Source organism: Mauremys mutica, chromosome 5 (genome assembly GCF_020497125.1).
Source record: "Mauremys mutica isolate MM-2020 ecotype Southern chromosome 5, ASM2049712v1, whole genome shotgun sequence".
Lineage (NCBI taxonomy): Eukaryota > Metazoa > Chordata > Testudines > Geoemydidae > Mauremys > Mauremys mutica.
In genome coordinates, this window is record NC_059076.1 from 16,499,727 (window position 1) to 16,520,509 (window position 20,783).

The 20,783-nt window shown below is 45.9% G+C and overlaps 1 protein-coding gene across 2 annotated transcripts in view; it reads left to right on the forward strand.

Annotated features, from left to right (window-relative positions):
- Positions 1 to 20,783, forward strand: part of ADAMTS3 (ADAM metallopeptidase with thrombospondin type 1 motif 3) — a 208,715-nt gene that overhangs the window by 168,094 nt on the left and 19,838 nt on the right. For both annotated transcript variants that reach the window (XM_045019044.1, XM_045019045.1), the window contains 8 exons: positions 9,776 to 9,881; positions 10,910 to 11,053; positions 14,200 to 14,332; positions 14,756 to 14,869; positions 15,976 to 16,121; positions 17,101 to 17,276; positions 18,514 to 18,647; positions 19,717 to 19,840. In XM_045019044.1, the coding sequence (XP_044874979.1) occupies positions 9,776 to 9,881; positions 10,910 to 11,053; positions 14,200 to 14,332; positions 14,756 to 14,869; positions 15,976 to 16,121; positions 17,101 to 17,276; positions 18,514 to 18,647; positions 19,717 to 19,840 (1,077 nt within the window). The remainder of the gene's footprint in view (positions 1 to 9,775; positions 9,882 to 10,909; positions 11,054 to 14,199; positions 14,333 to 14,755; positions 14,870 to 15,975; positions 16,122 to 17,100; positions 17,277 to 18,513; positions 18,648 to 19,716; positions 19,841 to 20,783) is intronic.

Genomic DNA, 20,783 nt, shown 5'->3' on the forward strand with positions numbered 1-20,783 from the left:
ACGATAGCCCTTGTCAAAATGGATCATGGTAAAGTTACTCTCCAATGAGTTTTCAGTTTCTAGTAAATAGCAGTCCACTTACTTGATGTGAAAAAGCAGGAAATCTTAACGCACTGTGCATTTAGCTTTGTTTTTTTGTTGTCATGTCATTTACTGTAGAAGCCTTTTTATAGACTACCTGTCCATGGGTTAATGCATGTGCTGGTTTTCATTATTCCTCTAGGAGCTAACAGTCGAGGTAACTGGCAGTAAAATGGCAGTATAGGTTTTAATCCATGTGACTGCCAGTAACTACAAGCCCTGATGAGAAGACCTGAAAATGTGCCACTCTGTGTAACTGTGATGAATTTGTCTCTTCTTCCCTCAGTCCATGTGCGCTGATAATGCAGAATCTTTTCTCAAACTTTCAATCCAGTCCAAGCATTCATTGATACCTCTTGCACTGTAGTCAGCACTAGAGCTGGGTGAAGGGTTTTTAGCAGAATACTTTATTCAAGTCCAAAATATGAGTGGGCCTGGGGTGGCTGCATGGAAAAAGCAAGAAGTTCCTTGTCCCCCTTGATTGCTGTTCAAGGACCACTCACAGTAGCAGTCCCTGTGCTGCCTGTGGTCTGGGGAGCATGTGTTCTGCTTCTTTCCTGCTGTCCACTGGGACGCTGAAAACTAAAAAAGGGTGTGGAAAAGGCGGGGGCATGGTCTGCCTGTAGCACTGGCCTGTGGAGCTGTAATCCAGTAAAGGAAAGAAGCCATCTGCAGTATGCCGGGGCACGGTATTTCTAGTGTCCTTCCTGGCATGGGGCATTTCCTCACAACAGCTGTGCAGCCGGGTTGCTTAGAAGCCACAAAGTAGCTAGCAGTAAACTTTTCCTTTCGACAAATTGTCTGCTGATAGATCGTGAAATTCTCAAGCAGGCTGCTTGTTTGATCTATTTTATTAATTTCTGCAGTGAATAACTCTTGAAAGAGTTGTGAAAAGGCAGGCAATTCCATATCATGGAGGATTTTGAGGTTTCAAAAAATTTGGCTTCATTTGGATTTGGAATGAAAACCACCCTTTTTTAAATGCTCCGCACAAGGGAATGGAGACTTGGCTCTGGGTCAGGTGTTTCCAGGCTCCTGCCTCCCCAAGGAGCCAGGAGCCTCATCGGGCTGCTGAGGAGCCAGGCAGACAAGCTGGCTGGAAATCAGGCACTTTCAGGCAGAGTAACATCAGAACCAGGCCTGGGTTTTGTCGCAACATCATTGAAATGGAACCGTCTCCACAGAATGTGTCCATTTCACCAGATTGCCATTGTCTGGCAGAAAAATGTTCCACTGGCCAATTCCCAGCAAGCTCTCATTCTTGCTTTGCAGACTGTTTAAATGGTAATTTTGTGAATTTTGTAACCAGATACATGTCCCTGCCAGCAGGTATATGGGATCTTGGGGAGCAATTACCACACGGGTGGGGTGCAAAATAAACTTTATTAAGAAAATACAAAAACAGGGAAAATTCAATAGTGAGGGGTATGGGGTTGTTAACGTAGACAATTGGGGAGGGGTTCCTTTTTGGTGAACAGTAAGGGAGTTTCAATAGTGGGGTACAACACAGTAGGATGCAATACAGTGGGTAATCAGTTAACACTGAGGTATAAATGTAACAGGTAGCTAGCGATTTCTATGTTAAAAGGTGTGTCACAGCAGCATATAACCAACTAACAGTTCTGGATAAAATGTGTTAAATAACAAACAATTCCAGGTAAAAATGTGTCACAGTGGTGTAAATGTAGAATGTGAGGGGTACCAGAAAGGAAGAAAGTAACCAATGGGGTTTTATGCTAGAGATTTAAACTTAGTGAGACAGAGCAAACAGGTTGCAAGCTTAAGCAGCAGAGAGAGTGTAACAAGGTAGAAAGACACAGAGAAGCTGGGGGGGGGGTGTGTTTGCAGTGGGAAGACAGACAATTACAATTATAAAGAACACAGCAAAATCTTATTTATGAGCTAACTTAACCAAGACTACACAAATTAAAACACAATGCAACAATTCTCTAAGCCTAACTTACAAAAGTATAATGCTAAACTTAACTTAATGGGTGCACCTTATGCTAAGGATAGTTCCAGAGGGCTGAGTGGTGTGTGTCCAGGACACAGCTCCAAAGAAGGGGGGGGGGGTGACTGCAGCAGTGGATACAGCTGAAAACAGTCCAAGGCAAAGCCCACAGGAGCAGAACTTAGCAGCAGCACAAACTTATTTTTAGTGGCAGAGTGCCACAGAGTTTAAGAGAGAGGTTTTAGGACACAGACCAAGGTTTAGCTTGAGTCTGTGTGCTGGGGAGACAGAGCCAGCAGCCAGGATAAGGGGGGTGGTGGTGGTAAGAGAGGCTTTAGGACACAGACCAAGGTTTAGCTTGAGTCTGTGTGCTGGGGAGACAGAGCCAGCAGCTAAAATAATAAAATAAAAGTATAGAAAGTTTCACAGAGGGATTCTTACCATCCCCCAAGGCAGCAACAGAGGCAGAAGCAGCAAGAACATCAGAAGGCTTGGTACAGTCTTGATAATCAGGAGATCTCTCAGGCAGCAATTCATTCTTCGTGGGGGGGGGTTCAAAAACGGGGGTACGCTCAAAAATAAAACGAGAGCGGAGAAAGGACCCCCAGAACCCCTGGTTGATCAGACCAGGCAGCAATGCAAGAACCTTTCTGAAGTCTGTTCAAAATGTCTGTTTTTAAAGGCAAACCCTGGCAGCTTCCCGCCAGTAACTCTGATTGGTTCCCCTTCTCACAGGGAGGAGAGCAAGCAGGGAAAAACTGCAGGTAGCCACAGAGGCATGTTAGGACTAGTCCTGAGCCCAGAGGTATGACTCATGCCCAGGATCTTAAAAACACAATAGTCTTGCAGCTCTGGATAGAGCCTACCCTACACCCAGCCCAGGTTTTAACAAGGTGATAACAGGACTAACCCTTTGAACAGGGCAGTGGTCCCACTTAGCATAAGTGGCCATTCCTTTGAGAAGGGCAATGGCTTTTGTTAAACAACTTAAGGGGCCCTCCCTTTGAGAAGGGCAGAGGCCCTGGTAACAACTTAACAGCCAGGGAAGGGCGGCCACAGAGGAGAACAAGAACAAAATGGGGTAAGGGGACAGCTTTAAGAAACAAAAATGGAGCTGTAACAGACATGCCCCCCTGGCCGACCTGAACGGGCTGTGAGGGGGATATCCCATGCAAAGACCAAAAAAAAAGGTAAAAGAGAAAAGAAAAAAAAAATAGGTGTTTTACAAGTCGTCGTCTTCGTAGTATGGAGGTGGTGGTTTGCTGCTGTCCAAGGGGATGGAGGAATACCTCACCTGCAAAGGCAGGGCTGACACAACCTTACGAATTAGCTGCTTGACCACTGCCATCCCCAACAAAAAGGCTACAAGAATAAAAGCAACAGTAATAAGCCACTGCTCAATGGACTGGGCCCAGGATCCCACTGCTTACGCTCCTTACGAATCTGCATGGCGAAGGAGGACAGTTGGTCAGCCACGGCTGAGATGTTGTTCCACCCAGGCTGAAGGTGCAGGCAACATTGTCCCTTAAAGCGAGGATCAGGGTCCTCTAAGGCAACACAAAAGTCCTTCTGTAGGTTGGTCTGGATCAGAAGACGGTTCTGCTCGGCGTAGCTGGCTAGGATAGTGAGGGCGTCACTGGTGGTGTGGCACGTAAACAGAGGCCGATGAACCCAGTCTGTGTCATTGCAGGGTGAAGCTGGATGCTGTGGAGTCAGGTTCGTGAGGGGGAGGAACTCCCAGAGGGAGGGGGACCCTCCCTCTGAGGCCTGTGGTCTTGTACAGGCAACGCAATCGTGCGATGGGGGGACATCTGACAGGTTCCCGATGAGGACCTCCTGTAGGGCGTAGGCTCTCAACCAGGCAACCAGGGGGTTTTCTCGAGGCGGGGCGGCAATCATGGCGACTGATTCCCCCCACTGGGACACCGTCTGGTCTATAGCTCTACTCTTGAACGGTGGCCCTCCATTGGTCTGGATCTCTTCGGGTGCCCCCCAGGCAGCAATTACCTGGAGAAGGGCTACAGAAACAGCTGGTGCAGTAGATCGCCTGAGGGGAGAACACATTAGATACTGTTTTGCCCCCGGGAGGGAGCCAATGAGGTCCATCTGCCAGGTTTTACCCGGGCTAAAGTGCTCAGGGCTATAAGCACCATGAGCATAGACAGGCTTGTTAGTGACTCGTGCCTGTTGGCAGCTCAGATACCCTTGGACAGCTTGGGTGCACTGCTGCCTAGACACACTCGATGTTCGTCTCCCTCGGTCAGTCAACAGCTGATGTAGGGCACGGGCAGGCAGGTGCCCCCACTCTTTATGGAGCCAGGTGATGAAGGGATCACTGCAAGAGATAATGTTAACCTGGGATGTGTTACATTTATGTTCTCGGAGTTGTAGATCCAGGCTGGAATGAAGAGGGTTACTGTCAGACCTGTGTGAAGGACAATGGGTAACAAACCATGGCAGCTTGGACTGTGCTGCCAGTTGTGCCCATATTTCTTCATGAGCGGTGGGCCGTCCTTCTCCCACCAGGATGGACACGCAGTAGCTTGAGTCCACTCCCAGGACCACATGTGTTTTCGGGCGGGCTGCCACAATGTGAGAGGCTGCCAACAGGACGCCTTCTGCTTCGGCCTTCTGAGCTGAGCTGCAAAAATCTAAGAGTTTAACTTTGAGGGTATTACAGGTAGCACATAGCATTCCTGCTCGGGGAGAAGGCGATGTGCCCCCATCAGATACAATCCAAGGGGCATAGGCACTTAGTTGGCCAATAGCCCCCGGCTCAGTGGGAGCTGTGGTGGAGGAGGACTTAAGGGCCCAATGTCCAAATACCTCTTGGGCCTGGTAAACAAGTCGCTCCCAAGTAGCAGGGGCTCCCTGGAACTGGGGGCCCGGGGTGAAGGTGAGGTATGGGAGAAGCTGCACATGAGGCCCCTTTAGGGTGCCTGTGGCAGATTTATCCCATGGGAGAGCACACTGGACAGCAAGCATGGCGATGCCCACAGGCCCATCTGTGGGTATGGGTCTGTATTTCCAGGGTGTGGGGTTGAGTAGTTCAGGCTCGTGGGGGGCACTGGCACCCGATAGGGTGACTGGTAGTGCATCGAGCACGGCTTTGGCCAGTTTAAAACGCCATAGCTCCTGAACCCCAAGGAGGGGCGTGGGTCCCACTAGGGCCCGAAATGTTATTGGTGTGTGGTTTATGTGTGCATGTACCTTTACCTCTGAGCAGGGCTCTGTGCTATTGAGGCCTTGCACATAAATGGTGTGTCCTGTGGGAGTGTGAGGGACGTGAGGGGGTACAATGGACACCTGTGCCCCCGTGTCCAGCAAAAAGGGGATGACAAGACCCTTGTCAAAAACTAGCGGATAATAGGGACGGGGGTCCCCTGGCCGGGTGCTGGCCGCCGCCAAGCACCCGGCCGCTATTCGTTTTTTGGCTGGGAAGGTTTTGGGCGCTCTTCCCATCCCAGAGCTATGGCCAAGGCTCTTTGCTGCTCACTATTGAGCTTACGTACGACCTCCTTAGTGAGGCCCTTGTACAATAAGAACCCAAAGATTTTGCGTTCTGTAAATGAATGCTGTGAGTACTGGGACCTGGGTTGTGGACTGGCGTGTGGTGGGGGTGGACTGGCGTGCGGTGGGGGTGGACTGATGGGTAGAGCTTGGGCTGAGGGCCATCTTATTTTCTCGAGGGCTTCATAGAGTCGCCCAATGGGGCGCCTAGCATACCCCCTTAGCCACAGAACTGCCCCAGTGTCAGGGGTGGTACTGCTATCCATGGCTAAGTCAATGGCAGCTTCGGCTATGGGTATCTCGGTGGGGTCAATAACATGCCTGAAAGCATTGACCTGGTTAATCTGGGCCTGAGTAAGTCCGAGAGGGTGTTGGGTAGGGGACCACAGCATGATGGACCCCCCTGCGATGGCACATCTCAGGGAAGGGATGTCCTTGACGCTTCCTCTGGGGACTTGGATCCCTTGAAGGGAGTGCTGTAAATGGAGGAAAGCCAGGGCTGGGGCAGTCAGGGGCCATGCGGTGTTAGATATCACCGGGCTCCCTGAGAGACCCCGGGACCAGCTACTGGTCCTGGCTAGTACTATGCCCTCTTCTCTATTTACTAGCTCCTGTCCATGTTCCAGGGCCAAGCGGCCTAGCCACAGTAGTGGTGGCTCATTGGCTTCCCTAGCAGTGTCTGAGATGAACTCCTTCATCTCTGCTTTGGAGCGGGGTCGGAGTTCTGTCACCTGTGTGGTGTTGCCCTGGTCATCAATCTTTATACGACTGATGGATACTGGCAGGGCTTCACCAGAGGTGACAGTGGGTGCAGGTTCATGGGCTTGGGCCTCTAGAGGGGCTGAAGGTAGGGCTGGGTATAGTGGGGTTTTCTTGAGGGGAGATGAGGCCTCTGGGCGGATATATGGGGGTGGTTTTTCAGGGGATTTATTGGGACTGGGCAGGCTAGGGGTCAGTGGTGGTCCCTCCTGGCTAGGCTGGCTAGTGGCCTCCTTGGCCGAGGTCATTAGGGCCCCATGGAAAACAGTTAGTTTATCAAGGGCCTGAGCCAGGATCTCATAGGTAACTGTGGCTACCTTTTGGGGCTTATATATGTCATGCCACAGTTTCTTGGGCTTTCGAATTTCATCCAGCTTCTGCACCAGTTCTGTTAATATCTGGTGGGTGGGGGACCCCTGCAAAATTCGAGGTTCAGGGGTGAGCTTAGATGGGGCCCCCCCGCAGGCTTTCATGACCCTTCCCACCTCTCTCCAGAGACGGGTGGGATCTGAATATGTGGCTGGCTCTCCTGCCTTAGTGCAGACTAGCCTGAGGCTGGAATCAGCAGGGCTGGCCCTGAATGTGGGGTGGCAGGTTAGGAGGCACCCCACATCAGTGAGCCCCAGGTGGGTGGTATACACCCTGGAGCTCTGGCCATTGCCAATAGTACAGACCCATTCTAGGGCCTCAGACTGCTGTTTACTTTGCAGCAAGTGGTATTGTAGGTGGTTGGTCTGATCTTCCTCTGTCCCAGAGGTCTTGGCCTCTTTCCAGGGACAGGGAGGGCAGTAATTGTTACCCCAAGATCCTGTTCGTGACGCCATGTCCCTGCCAGCAGGTATATGGGATCTTGGGGAGCAATTACCACACGGGTGGGGTGCAAAATAAACTTTATTAAGAAAATACAAAAACAGGGAAAATTCAATAGTGAGGGGTATGGGGTTGTTAACGTAGACAATTGGGGAGGGGTTCCTTTTTGGTGAACAGTAAGGGAGTTTCAATAGTGGGGTACAACACAGTAGGATGCAATACAGTGGGTAATCAGTTAACACTGAGGTATAAATGTAACAGGTAGCTAGCGATTTCTATGTTAAAAGGTGTGTCACAGCAGCATATAACCAACTAACAGTTCTGGATAAAATGTGTTAAATAACAAACAATTCCAGGTAAAAATGTGTCACAGTGGTGTAAATGTAGAATGTGAGGGGTACCAGAAAGGAAGAAAGTAACCAATGGGGTTTTATGCTAGAGATTTAAACTTAGTGAGACAGAGCAAACAGGTTGCAAGCTTAAGCAGCAGAGAGAGTGTAACAAGGTAGAAAGACACAGAGAAGCTGGGGGGGGGTGTGTTTGCAGTGGGAAGACAGACAATTACAATTATAAAGAACACAGCAAAATCTTATTTATGAGCTAACTTAACCAAGACTACACAAATTAAAACACAATGCAACAATTCTCTAAGCCTAACTTACAAAAGTATAATGCTAAACTTAACTTAATGGGTGCACCTTATGCTAAGGATAGTTCCAGAGGGCTGAGTGGTGTGTGTCCAGGACACAGCTCCAAAGAAGGGGGGGGGGGGTGACTGCAGCAGTGGATACAGCTGAAAACAGTCCAAGGCAAAGCCCACAGGAGCAGAACTTAGCAGCAGCACAAACTTATTTTTAGTGGCAGAGTGCCACAGAGTTTAAGAGAGAGGTTTTAGGACACAGACCAAGGTTTAGCTTGAGTCTGTGTGCTGGGGAGACAGAGCCAGCAGCCAGGATAAGGGGGGTGGTGGTGGTAAGAGAGGCTTTAGGACACAGACCAAGGTTTAGCTTGAGTCTGTGTGCTGGGGAGACAGAGCCAGCAGCTAAAATAATAAAATAAAAGTATAGAAAGTTTCACAGAGGGATTCTTACCATCCCCCAAGGCAGCAACAGAGGCAGAAGCAGCAAGAACATCAGAAGGCTTGGTACAGTCTTGATAATCAGGAGATCTCTCAGGCAGCAATTCATTCTTCGTGGGGGGGGGGTTCAAAAACGGGGGTACGCTCAAAAATAAAACGAGAGCGGAGAAAGGACCCCCAGAACCCCTGGTTGATCAGACCAGGCAGCAATGCAAGAACCTTTCTGAAGTCTGTTCAAAATGTCTGTTTTTAAAGGCAAACCCTGGCAGCTTCCCGCCAGTAACTCTGATTGGTTCCCCTTCTCACAGGGAGGAGAGCAAGCAGGGAAAAACTGCAGGTAGCCACAGAGGCATGTTAGGACTAGTCCTGAGCCCAGAGGTATGACTCATGCCCAGGATCTTAAAAACACAATAGTCTTGCAGCTCTGGATAGAGCCTACCCTACACCCAGCCCAGGTTTTAACAAGGTGATAACAGGACTAACCCTTTGAACAGGGCAGTGGTCCCACTTAGCATAAGTGGCCATTCCTTTGAGAAGGGCAATGGCTTTTGTTAAACAACTTAAGGGGCCCTCCCTTTGAGAAGGGCAGAGGCCCTGGTAACAACTTAACAGCCAGGGAAGGGCGGCCACAGAGGAGAACAAGAACAAAATGGGGTAAGGGGACAGCTTTAAGAAACAAAAATGGAGCTGTAACAGACAATACACAGTTTGCACTGCTTCAATTAGCTACTGTAGATAAGTCACCTGCTTTTTTTTCTGTTCCCCAGTTGGTTGATGCACATAACAGACTGAGCAAGTTTTAAGTTGTACATTGCATTGTAAATAGTGTGAATTGTGAATTTTACAGTTCAATACCAATGAGAAACATGATCCCTGTTGCTTAGGCCTTGCATGTGTGAGAAATTTAACTGGTTTAACTTAAATTGGGTTTTGAACTAATTTAGTTAAAACAGTGCAAACCCCTGTAAGACACTCATATTCCAGTTTAACATCAGTGCCATCATAAGCTAAATGGTAACAAACCACACTTCAGTTTTAATCTAGGTCCCTTTTCTTGTTGTCTGTCTTTTTGTCAGCAACATCTGAAGTCTTTCAGAAGGGAGACAACAAGAAAAGGGACCTAGACTAAAATTGAAAATACTAATATCACCATGACAAAAAAAGCTTTTGCTGAAAACTTTTCCTCCACGTTAGACTGGAACATCATTTCATGAATTTTGGAGGTCAACATGTAAGTGTCTAGAGGACAATGTAGATTGCTAATAAACCAGACGTGGCTTTTAGGTTTGTCACAGCACTTTAATCTGGGTGGTAGTCATTTTAATGAGAAAAGCTGCTTTAAAGTGAGTGGAGAAATTGGACATCAAACAATAACTATGAAGGAATCCAAGACCATTGCATCAACCTCCTCTCCCACTCAGATAGAGATGGACGTTTGCAGCTGACCTAGCCTCATCTTGCAGCAGGGAAGCATATTGCTAACTACTCCTTCATGATGGGTTTTTATAGGCAAAAACAGTAAATCCTATGGGTTATCTAATAAAAAAAATGAAGGAAACCAACCCAAACTGTATTGCTCTCAACAGGATACGCTCCCGTCACTGGCATGTGTCACCCTGTACGAAGCTGCACTCTCAACCATGAGGATGGGTTTTCTTCAGCTTTTGTAGTTGCCCATGAAACTGGTCATGTGTAAGTCTTACTATTACAATCTGAGCAACATAAAGCCTGGGGCTTATTCTCCTGCTTGCACAAAACGGTTTTATTCTCAGGGGGGCTGTGTGCATGGCAAATCTCCTTGTATTTCTTATTCCTTTGGCATTCACAGGAGCTTTAATCAATGAAGAATTAAATGTGGGGCAAAATTTTATCTTGTAAAATTCCGTGTGGATTTTTATATCCAAGTCAAAAATGGAAGGCATTGGAATACTGTCTGGATGTCATTCAACAGTGACAGTGGTTTGTCAAGCGACACGGACTTCTACCTGTTGCTTCACTAAATGCTATTGTATATTTATCAGATGTGGTATGTTTCAGGGAATTAAGTCTGGAATGGCATCCAACAAAATATCTCCTTTAGCAGCTGGATGAATTAATGTCACTGAGGGTCTGATTTTTAAAATTAGTAGACCAGGTTCCTCACTCATATGGTAAATGAGTGTGCAAAAGTGGACACATGAATTTGTGAACAAGTGGTCCTCTATTTGTGATAAATGGAGATTTATTTCTATTTGCCTATTTGTTTTAATATCAAGAAGATAAGCTTGGATCATCCTAAATTTAGGGTTTGTCTACGCATGGAGTTATTTGGAAATAGCTATTCCATTGTGGCTTAACTAAACTGGAATAACGTACTCTTATTCCAGAATAAGTGTGTCCACACATGGGTTACTGAGGAATATTTATTTTGCTTTAAATTCACAGCCTGCTTTAATCTGAATTAACTTTCAAGTGTAGATAAGCCCTTTGGTTTCTGTTCAGTTAATTAAAAATAACATCAATGAAGAGATGCATTAAGGAAACAATCTTTCAGGAACTCTTTAATGTCCATCCATGGGTATTTTGTCATTAGTACAGAGTCCCATTTAATAGTATTTGTAGGACCTGAAAACTCAATCCCCTTTTAACAAAACTATGCAAAGTATGAATTGTTTAAACCCCGTCCCCTCATCCTTTTTTGGTATGAGTAACGCAGATTTTGTTGCTGCTCTTTGTTTCAGGCTGGGAATGGAACATGACGGGCAAGGGAACAGATGTGGAGATGAGACAGCTATGGGGAGTGTCATGGCTCCTTTGGTGCAGGCTGCATTTCATCGTTACCACTGGTCCCGGTGCAGTGGCCAAGAACTCAAAAGATACATACAGTAAGGACCTGTTGGTGTCTAGTGTAGTTATACATGAAATAGCACTTTGTGCCGTCAGCTCACATGCTTCCTTCCATTGTATTCAGCAGAGGAGAGAAAGAGGGAAATCCCAGCACAGACCACCAGGGAGCAACACGATCCCCTGACCCCTGTGAGCTGCAAAAGCTCCTTTCCACAAGCACAAGTGGAATTGGGGCTTCTGAGGTTTTGGAGAGATGTCAGGCTGCTGGAAGGATGGAGCAACTCTGTGTGGCTGATATCCTTATTGCAATGCCATCTTCCCCCTGTGGGATATTGATCCCACTTGAATGGCATAGTGGGGGCTAGGAGCACATGGCTAATGGCTGTCGAGGGATCGTGCTGCATCCCGTCTGCTGACTCTTGCCAGAGCTTCAGTGCCTTTTCTGCCCTTTAGACCCTTTCTGTGTTGGGGAGAGGAGTGACAGGCCTACAGTTGTGTATAAGTAAGTGGAGTTGAGATGGATTCATGCTCATGATTTGTACATTTAAATAGGAATTCAATCTTAAAATGTACCACCGCAAATGAATACGCTGCACTTTAACAGAACACCAACAACCAAAACAACAGTACAACAAGGTACAAAAAATCTCTTATAAAAAAGTCACTTTCCCAATCTCCTTTCTGGCAGCCACATTGCTTCCATCTTAACTTTTATAAAGAAGCGCTAAGTCAGCAGCAGCAGTTCCTGATCCAAACCCACTGAAATCAGTGGGGGTCTTTCCAGTGACTTTAGTGGACTTCAGATCAGGCTCCTAGATTTTGCAAACTCTGAAATTCTAGCAAATACAAAACTCCCTTTGACTCAGTGGGAGTTTGTGTATTTGAAATGATGGCAGGATGGAGCCCTGAAAACAGAAAAGGGGAATTGCAAAATGGCTGGAGAAAGAGGAAAATCTTTAAATCTGTACCTATATGAATATATATAAAAGCCCAGCAGGATGGAGAGTGATTTTATTGCCATTTTGACATTTTTTCCTTATCCTCCTACTGTTGCATACCTGAGACCTCTCACAATTTCCATTCAGTCCTGACTGGCTGATTTGAATGGGAGGGTTGCCTGAGAGAGAACTGGATAAGGGCTTCACAAACTGCTCTGTTCTTTGCAAACACCGCTCACCTGAGACATGACAAACTCACTAAACCAAATATATCTTACAGATATTTATAAAGAGTAACATGTATCTACAGAAAGCTTGTAACTTGTCAAGATTCATAGTCGTTGTGAGATGTAGGTACGGGTAACATTTAAGGAACAATGTATTTACACTGCAGTATGCTTTGTCCTTGGGAGTAAAAAATTAGTCATCAGGGATAATGTGTTGTGGTGCTGGCCCATTCAGGCAGGAGAGAGTTGTCACCCCAGCCTGTTCAGGCTCAATTGTTTACCCTTGCACATTACTAGGACTTTTGATGAGGGCTTGGCTACACTTGAGAGTTGCAGCGCTGGGAGTTACAGCGCTGGTCGTACAGCTGTGTAGGGAAAGCGTTGGTGTGTGGCCACACTCACAGCTACCAGCGCTGCAGTGTGGCCACATTTGCAGCGTTTGCAGCGCTGTTGGGAGTGATGCATTATGGGCAGCTATCCCAGCGTTCAAGTGGCAGCAACATGCTTTTCAAAAGAGGGGGGTGGGGTGTAGTGTGACAGGGAGCGGGGGGGAGAGAGAGAGAGAGAGTGGATTTTTGGAGCCGACACTGTGTATCAGCTCCCTGCCTTGCAAAATCAGAAAATTTTCCCGACCCCTTACGCTTAACTGCAAACAGCCTGCAGACCAGATAAGCAGCTGCTCCAACGGACTCCCTTTCTCTGCCCCGCCCCCGCTGTTTCTCTCCTCAAGCAAACACTCACTCATCCCCCTGCCTGCCTCATTCACAGGGTTTATCTCATTTGATTGTTCACTGAGTTACAGATTGATCACAGCAAACAGGAGCTGTGTTTGTTTTTTAGATAAGCAGCTCCCGGAGCCCCGTGTTCACAACAAAACAAAGAGAGGCTGCATAACAAAACAAAGAGAGTAATTAGTTAAAAGCATTCTGGGATATCTCCTAATACCCTGGAGGCCAATAACAGCGCTGGTGTGTGGCCACACCCGACGAGCAGCGCTGCATCACCAGCGCTGCACTCGTTACACCCCAAGCAGACCAGGTGTACAGCCAGCGCTGCAGCCAGGGAGTTGCAGCGCTGGATGTGCCTTGCAGGTTACTAAGTTGCAGCGCTGGAAAGCCTCCACCAGCGCTGCAACTCTCAAGTGTAGCCAAGCCCTGAGAAACCATTGGAGGCCACTTCAATCAGAACCACTTGGAGATTAAAAAAAGGAACTTTACAACAAGACTGGAGTTGGCCCTGTCAGTGAATAGAAACTAAAGGCTGCTTTTAGTATAATACAGAGGAGGGCAAAGCTCGCTGTATCCATTCACTGAGGAAACCCATTCTGGAGCAGGGATGTTTTCATGAAAGTTTGAATCCTGGTTCTTGGGGAACCAACATTTCTGGGAGGAAAACCTTCTTTAGGAGGTAAGTAAGGTATTTATTCGTGTAGACCAGGTTTGCATTTTATGGTTTTGTTTTCTGTTGTAACCATTTGTTTCCACCACTTTCTCTGATTTCTAATTAAACCTTTAGTCTTTTTTAAATAAACCTACTTTTGTTTTATTTTAAGTGCTCACAAGTGCTGTGTGGCTTTACAGCAGCAGTTGTGTATGGTAAACTGGGATACACTGCTCCCTTCAGGGCAAAGGATTTGGGATTTCTGTGAGTAGGCGTGTCAGGGGCTGGATATCACAGGGGAATGTTTCAAAGGGACTTGAGGACTGGGATGCACCTCTTGTTAACCTGCAAGGCAAAGACATAGCCCAGAGGAGAGTGCTTGAAAGGCTGGTAGTGTTAGGGAGCTAACTCCCAGCCAAGCCCAAGCAAGACTCCCTCATGCTGAAAACGGGGTAACAAGGAGACTCCCAGTCCTGGGTACCCCGAGAACCATCACAATATTATTATCCTCTGCTCAGTTCGAGTCCTGTTTTGTGGTGAACACACATTCTAATGGATGAGAACAAGCAGAAATAACTATGTTGGTCGGAAAATATCACTGAGTATTCTCATGAGCTTTCTGTGTTTCTCTTCCCACAGCTCCTATGACTGTCTCCTTGATGACCCCTTTGAACACGATTGGCCCAAACTTCCTGAACTGCCAGGAATCAATTATTCCATGGATGAACAATGCCGCTTTGATTTTGGTGTTGGTTACAAAATGTGCACAGCGGTATGTCCACAGTGGTTGTGCTAAAGATTTAAATCATTTTATCTAGTTGCTTTCAACCCTTTTCAGTAGCCACAATTTTTTTTGTTTGAGGGATGCAAGAGGCAGAGTGTTTTGAAACAGCGTAAAGGTGTGATGTGCCAGTAAAATGTGTATCCAGACTCATTTAGGACCACTCCAGGGTTTCATGAAAATGTAGGAGCCTATAATGCATAGTTTACCAAAACTGATAGTTATTCTCATGGAGGAACATCAGTGTGGTGTGTTTAAATAGTGGTAGTATTGTAGTCAACTTAGTTTTAACCAGTGAAATAGTTTAGTGAAATGTGATGATGGTTAATGCCTTGATTGCTGCTATGAACAGTATCAATAACATGATTGTTAATTTCTTTTTATAATTGTCTTGGTCTTGTTAATGCATTTCAGTTTCGAACCTTTGACCCATGTAAGCAGCTGTGGTGTAGCCATCCAGATAATCCATACTTCTGTAAAACTAAGAAAGGGCCTCCACTCGATGGCACAGAATGTGCCCCAGGGAAAGTGAGTATATTATGTTTTCAATATCTTTTTATTTTAAAATGTCAGGATAGATCTCATTTGGGGGCTTAATCCCAGAAGTTCTTGACTTCAGTGGGAAGAATGAGGCCAAGGTCATGAAGGAGGAGGAACCATACAATGTGCACGGTTCAGGGCTCATTTTAGGAGCAAGCCAGAGTGTGGTGTACTTTATGAAATGGTGTTGGAAGCCAGAAGATCGAAGCCCAGCCTTAGAGCTAACCTTGCATCAGTGCCATCTTGTGGGCTTTGCGTTACGTTTTTGGCGTCGTTTCATCTGAAAACTGCCCAGAAAGTAGCAGTGGGAAACCACTGTAGCAGACTTTGCCCTTACTCTAGGATTGAAGTAGTTACTCTTAAACGCTTGGTGCTTGCGGTCCAGACATCCTGTGGCTAACGGACTACTAATGTGCCTGTATTAACTGTTTTTCTTTTAATATCTCCAGTGGTGGGTCCCTGCTTTTAACTCTCATTTTTAATTAGCAGCTAACATGCATATAAATGTTTGTTTAGCAAATTCTGTGTACTTTGAGATACAGAGAAGCTACTTATGCCATCCAAATATGCCATAGCCAACAGCAAAAAGTGCACTGTCGGATGACTAACCCTCTATCTGAGTGTAAATGGACATTAGAAACAGTACAGTATGAGCAGTCCTGCGCTGCTCTTTGGCACTGTATCTTGCACACACAAAAATTAAAATGCTGGTGCTGAATGGAGGCAGGCTGGGATTGAGCCAAAAAGAAACAAACAGAGAGTCCGATCAGGTTAATTAAGGGCTGGATTGTCTCTAGCTTTAGGTGCTGGAGGAAGCAGGTGTACAGCGCACGCACCCTGCCCTGCACTGCCTACCTGTATTGTGCGTCACAGCACAAAGGGTGAGCAGCCTCCACAGGTCTGCTACTCCCCTCCTCCTCAACCCTGTTCCTCCACCAGAGAATTGTGAGTCTGAGGCCTAGTCTGTGCCTAGGGCAGTGCATCTACAAGCCGCCGTTTACTATGGGCGATTGTCACAGTAAAATCTAGCCCTGAGCATTGTTCGTCATGTTACTGTAATTCCACTTTTTTATTTCTCGCCCGGTTCTCCTCAGTGGTGCTATAAAGGTCACTGTATGTGGAAGAATGCTAACCAGCTGAAACAGGACGGCAACTGGGGATCCTGGACAAAGTTTGGCTCCTGCTCACGGACCTGTGGTACTGGCGTTCGCTTCAGAACACGCCAGTGCAACAATCCAATGTAAGCCTGGAAGTCTCTAATGAACTGGCATTTCCCATTGGTCTGGAGTTTTTATAGGAGTAGGATGCAGCATGAATGACATTCACACCTGGGCAAAGGGGCTGCCACCGTTCTGCAGTGCAGCAGAAGTGCACCACATGGGGTGGTGGACACCTGCAGATTGGGCACACAGGGACGCCACACACCTGAACTCGGGGGAGCTGGGCTCCATGCCGGTTCTGCACAGAAGACAGTGGGTTTAGCGTTGTGGGGAGGGCATAGGGAGTGACAGGGTTGTGGCTATTGGCTCTGAGATTACCTGGAGCTTTGTACAGAGCGATTCTGCTATTCCAGTGATTTGCACGGGCACCACAGAGGGGCTATAAAGCTACAACATCCCCCATCCAAAGAAGTGGACTTTTTATTCCATTGACTCTAACCCCCCTGCAGCCGGACTCTCTGCGGGGGGCTGAGATCATCTTTGGAGGACTCTAGAAGTTCCAGAAACAAATCTCTGCCGAAAACATCTACATGATGTTAGGAAACGTAAAAGAGTGGAGAGAAGGTGGAGTGCGGCATCTACAGCCTGCAAGACCTATTACATGACACCTAATGCAAGAATTTTCTCTGTGTTTCAGTGACATTATCTGATTATAAATCAACTATTACCGGTGCGCACACACCATTGCATCTGAAAAAGTTCCCGCTTGGGCACACACGTGGGCTGTGTGTATGTCTAGTTACCTGACCAGCACACACACGTTGCTTTCAAGTGCAAATGCAGAGCTTTGCAGTGTATTTGTTCTCCCAGTGTTTTTACAAGCTCACCCATTCCACCTGCCTTTGACAATTTGGCCATGAAAAGTAAGATTAACCCTTTGTTGTGGGAAGCGCCTCTGCTCTTGCTGTAGCTGTTTTTCACTAGTACATTCCATCAGAAAAGCTCCACTCCTGATGTTCAAGGCTTTTAAAAGCTCTTTAAACTTTTTCCCCCCCTTAGGCCAGTCAATGGTGGTCAAGATTGCACCAGTGTCAATTTTGAGTATCAGCTTTGCAGTACAGAAGAATGTCCAAAGCACTTTGAGGACTTCCGAGCACAGCAGTGTCAGCAGCGTAATTCCCATTTTGAATATCAGAAGAGCAAACACCACTGGCTGCCGTACGAGCACCCTGATGGTAAGTGCAGTTACACTTTTGTGTTTAAACCCCATCGCCTGCAGGGATCTCGTTCTGCTGGACAGCACATCGAGAGTTGAAGGTGGTGGTAGGACGCTGCCACTTCCAGAAATAAGAAGTGTTAAAATGCAAGGAGGTGAGAATAAAAAGAGGAAAAATGATGGTCCAGAATGAAGTGATGATAGGTGCAACCACAGCAGCACTGCTGTAACCCCTGCAGCCTACCCCCACCTTCCCCCTTGGTATGGATTTAATTCTGCCCAGAGCTGAAAGCTCTGAGCTCCTGCTGTGTGAGCCAGTGGGGATTGATTGCGCTCAGCACAAGCCCTGTTAGGGTTAGGGTGTGACAAGGCTCTGCTCAGATGCTGGAGGGCTCTTCTAGCACTGATGTGCTTCCCTCCCTCACATCTACAGGACAGTGACAGGTTGTCTAATCATTGCTGCTGCTCTCGTCCACTGCAGCTAAAATTAACAGTTGTGCTGTCCTAATGGCATTGCTTTAACATCTTTTTCCCACTTTTCTATACTCCCTCAAGCGGAGCCTAGCAGACCTCGTCTGTTATTAACACCAGTTAATCTTTACCCATTTGGTTAACTATAGTAAACGATGGCAGATGCAAATATAAAAATTGGATTGTCAGACCAGCAAAAGGTACCACGGAACTCTCTGGGTTGCTGTCAGAATTGCTGTCATTTTGTTCTATCTGTTTTATCTCATAGAATACGGTTTTATAGTATTTTTAATATGAAATCAGATGGCATGATATAGAAATGTGGTTTGGGCTCGGGGGTTTCAAAGGAACTTAAGGGAGTTAGGTGCTCTTTTGAAAATCCTGGCCTTGATTATTCTGCCACTCGGCAATATCTTCTTCTGACCCTGGCTTTCAGTTGGGATCAGAGTGGATAGCTGCTTTTGGAATCGTTTCAGGCCCAGTTCTGTGCAGTCCTTTCAAAGGGAGTTGATTTCCATGAGAATTGAGGGTGCATAGCCTCTCACAGGACTAAGAACATTAGGCACATGAAAGCTAATAATAACAATCAGTGTTCCTCAAGTGGAGAGTTGAGCACCAAGCATCTGAATTCAGGCACAAGGTTTCACAGCTGTCTAAGGCTCCTTTTTTATTTATACCATACAGCATTCTTGTTACTGATTTAAAACTTTGTGGGGTTTGGTTGTTTTCTAAAGCATGTTTGGGTGTTGAAAACACACAGTTAACACTATTTCCCTGTTATTCAGCCAACAAAAGATGCCACTTATACTGCCAATCCAAAGAAATTGGAGACATTGCTTATATGAAACAACTGGCACATGATGGGACTCGCTGTTCTTATAAAGATCCATACAGCATTTGTGTGCGTGGAGAGTGCGTGGTGAGTGACATTTACTTCTGGCTGTTTTGCTGATTGTACAGCGTTGTTAGATAATCATAATTAGAGCTGGCCAAAACCTGTAGTATTCAACAAACAGCATATGATACGGGTCCCCCAATTTTAATTAAAATCATAGTTGTACGACAGGTTTATTTCTTACAAATACTGTGATTGTCTAAATAATTCTTTTTAAGCCAGTTGCTTCTACTGCTTTTTTGATACATTTTTCTGTGTAATAACAGCTTAATTGATCACTGTCCTCTTCAAATATGTTAAAGACTCTTATGAAGAGGACGGGGACCAATTAATTACCATGTCCACTGAAGGTAGGACAAGAAGTAATGAGTTTAATCTGCAGCAAGGGAGATTTAGGTTAGCTATTAGGAAAAACTTTCTAACTCTCAGGGCAGTTAAGCTCTGGAATAGGCTTCCAAGGGAGGTTGTGGAATCCCGTCATTGAAGGTTTTTAAGAGCAGAGGTTTACTTGGTCCCACCATGGTGTAGGGGCTGGACTTGATGACCTCTTGAGGTCCCTTCCAGCTCTCTTTCTATGAGTCTAAGTGAAAATAAATTCTGAATTTCTCTGTTGCCTGTTCCTTTTTTTTTACAATCCCTAAGGGCAGGTCTTCACTACCTGCCAGATCGGCGGTTAGTGATTGATCTATCGCGTCTAGTGTAAACGCGATAAATCAATCCCTGATCACTCTGCTGTCGACTCCGGAACTCCACCACTGCCAAGAGGCGGAAGCGGAGTCGACGGGAGCGTTGTGAGGATGTGAGGTAAGTCGATCTAAGATGCGTCAACTTCAGCTACGCTATTCTCATAGCTGAAGTTGCGTATCTTAGATCGATTTCCCCCTCCCTCCCCAGTGTAGACCAGGGCTATGTGTAATCTTAGTAATGGGTTTAATACAGGAATCAGTTCATAGCTGTCACTGTGTTATTCAATCACAGTCTTTCAAGTATTTTTATATTTAATTACATCAGTTGTTGGGTGAGCTTTCCTTTCCACCATGATATTTATAATGGAGAAAAAAACACAATGCTCCTCTTACTCTCCTCTCTGCAGAAAGTGGGCTGTGACAAGGAAATTGGTTCCAACAAAGTTGAAGATAAATGTGGGGTCTGCGGTGGAGATAACTCTCATTGCCGAACGGTCAAAGGGACCTTTGCCCGAACTCCCAAAAAGCCCGGTAGGCTAAGCACTTTCATGCACCCAGATATATTCCATCTTGTCATTAGTGTTTATTAATATAGACTGGTTAGAAAAATGTATCCTTGCCCGCTTAAACAAAGTTGCAAGACTGTATACAAAAATAGTAAGTTCTTTGACAGCAAAATACATACATTTAAAAAACACTAAATATTAATTATTTTTGGTTTTTGAAGGCCTCTTAAGAAAGTTGGTTAAACTAGAATATGTAATCTAATATCCCTGTGTAGAGCATATTTAGTGGTAAAAATATGATCTTTGCTAAATAAAAATAACCTGTAAGGCTAATAGTGAAACATGGAAAAAAGATCAAGTCCCTGATTAGCAGATTTAGGGCCAGATCCTGCATCATTGCCACCAGTTGGGCCTGCTTTTCAGTTACACTAACACCCCTTTACGCTGCTCTGATTTCAGTAGTAGAGGATTGGGACCTTAATGTGACACGTGGTTTAGCATGTTAAGTCTGAACATTTATTCAGGGATGAAAAACACCATTTAATGGTTAATATTTATTTTATTCAATGTGACTTTTGCACTTGTTTCCCCCAGAACACTCTGTATTATCCACATTTCCCTCTCACCTTTCTAAAGAAACCCATTTAAAAAAAATGGCCGGGCTTATATTTTTTCACAAGCTTCTCTAATGGCATGTGTACAAATCTAGAGATCTGTCAATACGTGTGTGTTTGGTGTCAAGCTGACTCTGTGTAGTAAACTCCCAAATTACAATGCCTTGGCCAAGGGGTTAAAAAATGAACACAACCAAAATTCCCATACCCATTTTTGTGTGGGAAGTGAAGTAATTCTGAATGGAATGTGCAAGTAGTTTTCAGTGACACCTTCATCTTTTTTGTAATTTTGGGGGTATGTTTAAAGGCAGCGGATTGAGACGAAGTGCAGTGTGTGTATGGTAACGATCAATT